The sequence below is a fragment of the Morone saxatilis genome, unplaced genomic scaffold, assembly GCF_004916995.1.
Source record: "Morone saxatilis isolate NCDOM2014 unplaced genomic scaffold, NCSU_SB_2.0 Contig23, whole genome shotgun sequence".
Taxonomy (NCBI): domain Eukaryota; kingdom Metazoa; phylum Chordata; class Actinopteri; family Moronidae; genus Morone; species Morone saxatilis.
This window is the reverse complement of record NW_023339796.1, coordinates 858844-869956: the sequence shown is the minus strand read 5'-3', so window position 1 is coordinate 869956 and position 11113 is coordinate 858844. Positions and strand designations below refer to the sequence as shown.

Here is an 11113-nt window from a genome sequence, read left to right as displayed (position 1 = left end):
AACAACTTACCTTTTATTCCATCACATTGGTGGAAACAAGCTTTCATACAGACGACTTTGGTAAGTGGTGTTCATCAGAATACGTCTCTGAGTCCACTTGTTATCTGATCACAGCTGTAAACAGGCTATTAAGGTCTGGAATAAAATGCTTCTATTGTCTCAAGTTTCTTCAAGTCATTGAGAAGCAATAAATACGATATTACAGGTTCACATTAGATGAGCAGGAACCTGCACATCAGTACTTAATACTGATATTTATACAGTGTCTTTGTATGGAGGTTCCTATACGTCAAAGAGCTGAAAACAAGTGAAGTGTCGGGGTGGAAATCAGAGGAAGCTAAATGTCATCAGTGGATTGTACGTTTATTGATTGTGGTAGTGAACCGTGACAGGAAACACAAAGTTTTCCAAAGGTCCAATTAATTACAAAAACCTCATTGGTTTGTAGCAGTATTTGTACTTCTCATTAGTTCTACAGCCATTAGTGACTTGGTTGATCGTCACTCAGTTCTGACTTATTGTTGGTCTGAAGAGGTAAATAATGTTTAATACAAGCAGCCAAAGCTTCCCAGTGGTCTTATACAGGAAAGGCTACAGGACAGATCACGTCATAAACAAGACTTGGGGAACGGTTAGGTCCGTCCTTAGCAGTCAGTCCTTAAAGTCTTAAATGAGTGGAGGGACATCGGGGTCGTCCACAAACCCTTCAGAGAAGCTGCTGCGACCTGCTGTGGAAGGTGGAGCCACCCTGGATGTTTCTAGAGGACCTTCTTTGGTGCTCCGGCGTGGTACGATGTTGGCGAGGTCGATGGTTGTGCGTTTACTGGGGTCCACCTCCAACCTCTCAGGAACAGTGTTTCTTCTGTAGAGTGAAAACATCAGATGTCAATAACACCTTCAACGATCATAATGCCAAGACCTCTGAATAGCATTAGCTAAAGACCAGGCCATTGCAAGATGTCGGCGAAAACAAAAAACAACAACATCTGAATATATTTTGTAATATTGAATATGTGCTATAACTGATGCCATGGATAAGACATTACAGATGAGTTGGTGTTTCACACACCAAACATATGGTGTCTTTTGTAGCTTGTTTTTAAGAAAAAGGAAATTGATTAAAATGGTAACTTGGATGTGATGTGAAGCTCTAGTAGGAACAAAGTGATACAACTGGTATGGATTGTTTTGGTGGGCTTTTTTTATATGGGTAAAACCCGTCTTTCTGCAGCCTCTGTCCACAGCAGATTGCTCTCTTTATGTGCTGTGACTCCTGTCTGCACGCCGACCGCTACTGTGGACGAGTACCTCATAGGTCCGTGTACTCTGTGGTAAACTGACTTTTGTTTTGAAATGAGAAAACCAAAAGTCCTGACTACCGTTTATAAAGGTTTATAAAACAAAAAAACCTTTTTTCTATATATAAATGGTACTTGGGGAAACAGCTGGTTTCCAGATTTTAGTTGTCTAATTTCAAAATGAAAATCTACCATGAAGCACACTGACCCTCATATTCCCTCTTCAAACCACCCGTTAAACGATTCCCTTTAAAGGATTTCTTGTCTGTCTGCTGCTCAGACCTTAAAAACATGTAACGTGACTGACGATGTAGTCAGTCCAACTGCTGCCGAGTCTCGTTATGTAATGACTTATGAGGTTCGTCTATCTGTCAATGGACCAATTAAACACCAACAATCAATGCCCTTAAAACTTTATTTTTCCTTCGCTGTCTTTAAATCACTTTTTTGAGCCATAATGTGATTTTAAATTAATCTCCAGGGGGACGACGGTCCATTTTACCCCACAATATGTTACCATTAAACCCAATTGATCCCCCTGAACTCATCACTTCCATCCCACAGCAGTGAAGTCCTTCCATTTACCAATTAATCAGTTTATGTTTCAACCACAGCCGCTGTCAGATGAGCTGTTAGTGGAGAATGATCTTAAAATCATCTCCAGCGATTCATCCGATCACTATGTGTGTGTGTGTGGGAGATAATGTTAACCATGTACGATGTGTGACAGCATGGGACTGGAGGTTTTGCCATTTTCACCTGATGTATAGACAGTTTAGAGGATAAAGCGGCTGTTTAACTTTACAACACTTGCTAACGTTAGCTTGCCACCACAGACGAGCGGCGCTTCATGCCATCACTGGTAAGAGAGCGAGATATGTGGCCCTTTGGTGTAGATAGCTGTAAGTCAGCAAACAAATCTGCCCCAAATTATTAAATTCTATATTTTCCTCTGAGTCTTTTCTTCTTTGGATTTGGAGTCCAGAACTTGCGAGGGAGACTAGTAGAGGCGCCAGATCAGGATGTAACATATGACGCACATTATGTTTAAAATAACCATTATTCATTTCCATCTAATTTTGTGTCAAAGCCTCAGGAAGCCTCCCCCCTGGTAAAGTCTTTACAGTATGTATGAGTGTTGTCACACATTTGTACTAGATTTTTTTTCAAATTCCTTTTAACAAAATGTGCTCATTTGAAATTCATGATTTTTGGGGAAACAGTGACAGTGCTGCTTTAGGTATTAAACACTGGAACTTTTATGACGTTGGTTTTACACCACAAACAATGCTACGAAGGTGCATCCGCTCTAAAATGCCAATGCTAAAACCTGAAAAGGCAGCTGGTCGACCTCATTGGAGGCAGATATTTAAATGAACTTTACCAATAAAGGCTGCAGTGTAAACATGCTGCAGGTATCAGTCTGCACACGGGCGCCAAAGGCGAGCTGATATTAATGAAATGTGCTGATTCTCCAGGAAGAGCGCAGCAATTAGAATTTAATCTCGAGCACAGCAGCAGACAATAAACAGCAGCAGGACTCTGCGTTGCTCTGTACATTGTGCCACTTGTTTATTGAGAGGGGAATAAAGCTGCCAGAGGACGCTTGCTGTATACATCCCCTCTTTATTCACTCTGCAGCAGGAAAATCACCAGCTCGGTTTCAGAAAATGGGAAAGTAATGCAGAGCATTTTCCTGCTGGTGGAAGAAGGAAGCGAGCATCTATTTTTAGACTGGATATGTTTGGTATAACAGAGTCCAAACGGCATTTTAACTGCGACTGACGAGTGACAGTCCCCCTTCAGGAACATCCAGCAGCTTCACTGATGGTCTGAGCTGAACCAGAACCACAAACACGAAAACTAAGTCTCCAAAAATGTTTTAATTACTTTAACTATTCATATTTTATTCATTGATTTAGTTGGTTGATTAAATTTATTTAAATGAATAAGTTCTCAAGGAAATAAGAGCTGCAAAGAACTAGTCTTTTCATTTTTAATCAATCCATCGATTTACATCATATCAGTATATCAGTTGATCTATTAAATGTCAGTTAAAAGTAAAAAAAAATCTGCCACAGTTGTTTAAAAGATATTCAGTTTACTATAAAACAAGAAAAAATAGATCAGTTAATCACTGATTTATAAATAAACTGCATCTAAAATAACTTATTTCTCTGTGTTCCATATAATCAGAACCAGATTACAGCCATAAACCTTTCTGGCAGATTTCAGATGAAATTGTTAGTTAATTACCATTTTATTTGCCAGACAGTGAATCATCTAAAGGTGGTTCAGGTTAAATATGCTGAACCTGAATCAGCCTAAAAACACACAGGACTCTACTGAACCCTTTACCAACCCTATAGGTTTATGTTATATTATAAGAAATATTGTTTTTAAACCACCTCAAACTCTTTTTATGTCCTTTTCTACACAATGTCAAACATTTTGGGGCGTCTCTTCAGCACTACAGTACGTCGTTATAACGCTGTCACATTTTATCTTTATTAAAAAACTACAGTGTCTGTGATTTGCATATTGCACTTGGCCATATTTCAGTAATACTTGGATTAATTGTGCATGCAACAGAATTTAAACTCAGCGATTGGTTGTATATGATCAAAAACGCACCTGTAAGAGTTTAGTGAACTTCTGGTTTTTATGGTTGTTTTAGTGTCTTATCCAACTGTCACCTGATATCGTCTATGAGAGAAATAAACTCTCCCCTCGGTCCCTGAATGTAGGACCTGAGCGTCCTCAATGGCAGATAATTATATAATTTCCCTCTGGGATTATTAAAGTATTTCTGAATCTGAATCTGAATTCTGAGTAAACTCGGTGCTGATGTGAGAGTCTGTATGAACGAGGAGGAGCAGATAAGTGTGACTAAGCTCCAGTATCAGTTATCAGTCTCGGTCCGATGACCTCAGTGAGTTGTAATCGGCTGCTGTAATAACATCAGCTGCTTCTGTTTAGTGTCTGTGGCCACCGATCCACTGAGGATTAGGTTTGGATGTGATTCACATCCAGATAAAAGCCAGACGAAACAAGTCACATGGACTCAGAAAAGGTTGATATCAGGTCCCGGTGGAGAGCTGTGACACGAGGACACTCGTCGTTATCAGTCGCACTTCCTGATTGATTTCACTGAGCTTCAGACATATTCGCTCTGAAAACACATTAACATTTAAACTGTGTGTTAAATGGCATTTTTACATGTAATATGAGATATTTTTGGCTGATTAGCTATTATATTGGCTTATGATAGTCTGGAACCAGGTTAAGAAAACTGTAGAAAACCGTGAAAAATTTTCAATATAACAACCTCAAATTGCTTTCCAACAGTCCAAAAGATATTTTGTTCATACAGGAATAAAACTGATATAAAACTGATATAAAACAAGTTATCACATTTAAGATGAAAGGACCAGTGTGTAGTATTTAGTTGGTTGGATTGCGACCAACTGAAAACCGCTCACCTTCCAAGTCTGAAGGAGAAACTACGGTGGCCGCGAAAAACACGACAGCCCGATCTATAGCCAAAGTTTGTCGAAAGAACACAAAAAACAAATGTTTTCTGTTTCTTTTGTTTGACAATAGAAAAGGAGAACGACCCATTCTAAGTTTTTAGTTCCCCTATATAAATGGTAGTCGGCAAACAAGCTGATTTAGGTTTTCCAAACGAAGTTGAGTACACTGACACGAACTGTGTACAGGGCAACAGGACGCTGAGTGCAGTTCACTTAACGGCCACTGGTGTTAGTACTAACAACCATTTAATGAAAGTTATGGAACCTTTAATAAAATGAGTCAAGACAATTATCAAAATAGTCACAGCGATAAATAAATAGCTCACAACTCGACCAATATTTGCAGCTCTATGTGAAAAGTTCCCATCCTTAAAATGTATTCTGTTCATAAAAGTTTCCTTCAAATGATAAAGGAGCTAAATGAATCTACAGTTTATTAATGTACATGAGGAGCTGTAACAGAGGGTTCGGGGGTAAAGATTGACGACATCTTGCAGTCTAAGTTTAGCTCTAACACTCATTGTGCTAATGGGCAGGTAAACCTAATGGTCAGCACTTCTCAATGGGAGATGGATGGCGTCATTAGTCCAGGGCTCCTCTACTGATTCCCTCCTTGGTTAGAAAGCCCAAACATGGCTCCCTGTAATGGGTCACCCAAGGCAGAGGCCCGCTGGTCGTCGTATCTCACGGGTAATGAGGTCTGTGGACCGTCTCGGCCTTATGGTCAGACAGAGGAGGTGTTATAATGAGAGAGCTGAAGACCGTGGACGGGGCAGTATCGATAAAGTCATTGGCTGTAAAGTTTGCAGGGGTCAGGAGGAGGGGTCAGGGGTTGAACACGGTGGTTATTCTTCTGTACGCAAAGATAATCAAATCAGCCCTGAGGGACGCCATCACTGGGTCAATGTATTATGTGTAGGGTTGACTCCTGCATTATTATGAGAGCCTTCCTGTGCCCCCCAGGGTCGGGCGATTGGACGAATACATGAGCTATTGGCTGGGGTTTTTTTTACATTTTATTTTGCTAATTTAATGTTCTGCCTTTGAAGAATGAGAGTGGCTTTCCACTAGTTGGACAACAGAGAATACAGTAACAAGGTGATTCACAGAGGCTCCAACCAGGACTCTGACTCTGGGGAAGACGAGGACGCAGCAGGGACAGGAGAGGACCTGCCTAATCAGGAAATCATGAATCAGGAAGGTGTTTTTATTTTCCTTTCTTGACATTTGGTGAGTTTATTTCCTTTATTAAAGTTGTTAGAGCTCGTTGGACGTAGTGAACTTGCTGCTCATCTCTTAAGCCCAGTACACACACGGGTAAATATATCAGCAATATATCGTAAACAGCCAATTGTTGGACTGATGGTTGGAGAATTTTAACAGATCACTGAACTTTATTGATATGCTGATAAAAACTTGTAGTTACTGTTGTGAGCAATAATAAAATAAATATATTCCTAACATTTCTTATTTCTTATGAGAAATACTAAAGGTGAGTTTTTTCATTTAATTTGCAAACAGCTGCCGACAGTGCTGAAAGGACTAGTTGATTGATTGATTGGTTGATTGATCAATAGAAAATCACCAATTATTGGAAAATAATTTTCTGTTTCTGTTTTAAATCGCCGTAAATCAGATTTCTGATCTTCTGAAGACGTCACCTTCAATTCTTGGAAAATCGCATGGACATTTATTATTTATTTTGAAGTCTTTGAACCTGGAGCTGCTCATTGTAATCCCATTGATTTAAATACAATAATACAGAGTTTGCTTCGCAGTTGACCCTGACCTCTGACCTTTCACAACCACTTTGGATGCCGTCTCAGTGAGCTGTCTGTCTTAGATAAGGTTTAATTTTCCATTACATGATACAGTTCACACATTGCCCTGCCTTGTGTCATCAGGCAACTGCAGTTCAAACCTAATCATGGCCTTCAGATCCATTTCCATCCCTGCCAGAGGCTGAATATAGGGTAAGCTCGGGGTCAAAAGTCGCCCCTACTCATGTCCGAATGGTGTAATAACTCGCCTGTCACCTTGCCGTGGCGCGGGAGCAGCTTAGCATTTTTATCGAATGTTTAATTTGAGGATGCAGGATTGCAGCGGGGCTCTTTACTGTGTTTGATGGGGCCAGATGAAGGACAAGAAGCGGCTCCCGGTCATAAAACGGTAATGATGATAGTGCGATGGCGAGCGCAGGCGCCTCCAGACGCGGAGAAAGAAAGCGAAGCTCAGTCAAACAGCAATGTGGACTAATGTGGTCATTAAGAGGTGATCTCCGAGGCAACCCAAACCTCGTCATCATGCTTCAGTCTCTCCACCGAGGAAGAGCTACCAGAAATAATTCATGTTACTGCTGAGTCATAAAATCTTACTTAAAAAAGTGTGAAAATACTACTACTACTACAAAGTCAAGAATTAACTTTAACTATCAATACTTTAATCAATATTCAGTAAAACAACTTCTGTTTTCATTTTCTGTAAATTCAGGATCGTCCATCGTTCCATTAAACTCTGCTGCTATTGTGATTGTTTATTTTTGACAGAAATATTGTTTTAATTCACTAATACCAGTCCCATCTACTTATCTACCTGATTTTTTTGACTGTCAACGAGACTGTTCCTGTAGGTTTTTCATAATAAAAGCCTTTCTGTGGCTCAAAAGCCTGGCTTTTAATTTGAAACTTCTGACATTAGCTTGAAGTTAAAATGACAGGACGGTTGCACTGGTTGTGTCTGCAGTACTGTAGTTGGTTAGAGACCAACCTTTATGTGTTTATGTGGCTATCATTGGAGACTTTATTTAACGCTCTGAGAACTTACAGTACTTCAGAATAGTGCTGACCATTTTCCAAAACACGTTGTAGCATCTATCTTCAAAATGAATCGATCACAGTAAACATCATGTCTGCTTTTATTTCTATCAGTGACATTACAGTTGTGTAAGTGCAGATTGATTCCAAAAGTCTCCACTGTTTTTCCCCCCAGCGCTAATGTAACGTAAGCAAGTTTCATGTCTCTGCACATTGATTTTTTTTACTGTTTGGGAAATAATGGAAACCAACGACTACCTGGAAGAAAGGAAAATGTATTTTTATCAACAAACAACAAAACTGTAACAAAGAAAACAGAGAAACAAAAAGAAAACCAGACGGATTTTGGTTCATGAAGGTCTTCAAAGACAAGAGGAGTTAGGAGAATCGAACAACAGTTTTAAATGAAACCTTTATTATTACAGATCAGCTGTATTGATTGATTGGATATTGTACTACAGCGCTAGATGCCACTAAATCCTACACACTGGTCCTTTAAAACCAGATAAATTTCTCGTATGTGTTCTCAGAAAAGTCTCACATTGTAACTAAAATATGGTTATAGAAGAAAATAAATATATATAGTTGTTCTATCCCAGTACGGGATCTCAGTCTGGGTCACATTCAAAGATAGAAATGAATCCAAAATAAGAATACTAACAGCAGCCAGAGCCTGAAGCTTGGACTAAACCCCAGATTAACAGCATTTTACTGAATATGAGGAACTGAGAGGGTGTGATACTGCAGCTTCGGTCAAGGTTATCTGTGGCCAGTGTGGAGTCATTAGCAGGGAGAGCGCTACCATCCAGCAACATGGCAGATAAAACAAATCACACAGCGTTTAAAATACAACAGGAGTCTGTAATTAGGACAACAGGGACCTGATAAGCCGCAGGCATTTGAATATGTGCGTATTCAACTCAAGGCCAAACAAAGACCAACACTCGACTGATACAAACACACAGCTGCCTGCAGCCACAGCTCTCTTTGAGCTTCATTAATATTACAAACTTAATGTTTTATCGAGTAAATGAACATAAACGGAGTATTTGAATAGGTTGGATAGATTCAAACAGTACCTATTTACTGAGAGTTTTATGGTCTCTCGGTCCAAATCACTGACAGACAGTACATGAAGATGTACGACACGTCTCCACTTCCTCCAACTGCACCAAAAAGGAAGCCAAAAAACCCTGAATATGGGCACCGCGTCTGCAGTGAGTATCAAGGTTCCTCCCACACACTCGTCCCCAGCTGTCAATCATGTCATAAAAACCCCTTTATAACATCAAATAACTCCTTAAAACCAAACTGATTTCTGTTCACAATGATTAATTAAAGGACCAGTGTGGACCATTTTGTGACATCTAATGGTGTAGTTGCAGATTGCAACTCCCTCGCTTCACCCTCCAGGTTCGAAGGACAAACTACGGTGTCCACAACACGGCTGATGCTGACTGTATTATGTTAATATGGAAGCCCTGAAAGGCAAGTGAAGTGCCTTGGGGGCTGATTCTAGGGGGCGCGGCTAAGCCATTTTGTGACGCCCATGTGCGGGAACAAAAGAATACTTAAATTTTGGTAAACGCCGAATTTTGTGCAAAGTTTGATGAGTTTTTGAGCATGTTAAGACCTCCAAAAATGCGATTCATATGGAATTGAAAAAAGTTTTAATTTCAAAAAACGTACTGGTCTTTTTTAATAAAGAAATAAAGAGATTTTTGCAAACACTGAATTAGTTTAAGGCAAATAAACAGCTTGTTCCTACATTTGTATTATTATACGTCTGGTGTGTTTGTCATTTCCAGTCATTTCCAGTCATTTCCATGTCTGTATGTTCAGTTTTTTTTTAGGTCTTTTTGTCTTTTTTTTCTAGCTTTTTCTCGTTATATATTTTATTTTTATTTATGCTTGCTTACATTGTCAAAAACATTGTATTATAATATTATATAGGCAGTAAAATCAAGAATAAAATAAAGAAGAAGTCATAACAGGCTGAGGAACGAGTGTTTATGAAGTCAATTTTCCTTCCTGTTCACACATCATGAGGACGTAGAGAGAGAATATGATTTACCTTTTACTGTCCTCAGACGAGCTGGTTCGACGCGCTCTGGGCGGACGTTGGACGGTCTTTGTCACTTTGATTTCACCTTCAGCCTAAAAAGACACATCAGAGGAAACGGCGTGTTTACTCTGCAAACAGCTTCCCGCGCTGTTTACTGGCGCTCTGGTGCGGGATGTATCAGAAGCCATATGGAGGATTAATAGTAGCAGCTCTGATTCTGCCGTATCAGCACCTGCCTCCCTTTATAGACACTATAAAGAGTTCCTTCATTACACCCCGGAGCACCAAAAAGCCGGATCCTCACCGGCAGCAATCACAGAACGCCGCCCGTCAACCGGTCAGACGTTCATCAGTGAGGTTGTAATTTAATGAAACATGAGACAAGTTTTCCTACAAAGAGAATTATTAGGTTTCATATTTTCATAATTTCCTTTCTGACGTCGCCCCCTAGAGGCAAAACACTAAATCTCCAAACAGCTGTAATGTCACATGTCTATGGAAGCCCATTGAAGCCAATGTGAGGAATAAAAAAGATTCTGTGAGTTATTATAATGAGAAACCTTCTCAAAATAAAGATTAGACATCACAAAGTCAATATTTTGAGAAGGTTTGTCATTATAATAACTTCTTTTTTTGTCACATTGGCATAAATGAACTTCCATACATATCAGCCAAACTGTTTCCTGAATGAATATAGTGCATATTAGAATATAATAAGGATTATAATGAGGCAGACCCATGACCTAGTTTAAAACTGGGAAGGTTTTACAGGCTGTGACTGAAAGTAATTAAAGAAAATTGAAATTCAAAAAGTCGAGTTTTAACTAAAAGCATGTTTTAATTCACAGTCTGAGGAGTGTTTGGAAGGAAGGAACCGGCACACAGATCTAAGAATAATCTCTGGTTTCCAACCTGGGGGTCCCAGCCACCACTAGGGGTCGCCAGAGCTGCACAGGGGGTCACAAGGCCTTCTTAATTTTAAGCTTTTTTTAAATATACAGTCAGCCAATATCTCAGCATGAAAGGAAATAGTTCTGTTTAAAGTTTAGATTATTATTTAACTTTGAAGATCTGAACAGTCTATATTCACAGATTATTCACTGTGTGATCAACAGCCTCATCTTGTGTTAGAAAACAACCAAAGAGCTGAACAATGAGAATAAAACACTGAATCTATCTGAATCTGAAGAGCCAATTAAGTCTCAATGATTGTTAAAAATTATTTAAAAAAAAATACATATTACAGACAGAAAATTGTATAAAAAGTTCAATAAACAGGAAATAATCTGCTCAAAATTCAACAAAATCGCTGGTTTTACACAAACTCACTGTTCGGGTTCATTGTACAGTTTTGAATATAACATGAAATATCCATAAAAATATGTCACCTATTTAGGGGTTGTC

General features: G+C 39.3%; 1 protein-coding gene across 2 annotated transcripts in view; it reads right to left on the bottom strand.

Moving 5' to 3' along the window:
- Positions 1-344: 344 nt before the first annotated feature.
- Positions 345-11113, bottom strand: part of lrrc6 (leucine rich repeat containing 6) — a gene marked incomplete at its 5' end in the record, with an annotated part of 15513 nt that continues 4744 nt past the window's right edge. The window contains 2 exon segments of one of the 2 annotated variants that reach the window (XM_035671195.1): positions 345-862; positions 9719-9801. In XM_035671195.1, the coding sequence (XP_035527088.1) occupies positions 667-862; positions 9719-9801 (279 nt within the window). 2 annotated transcript variants of the gene reach the window in all.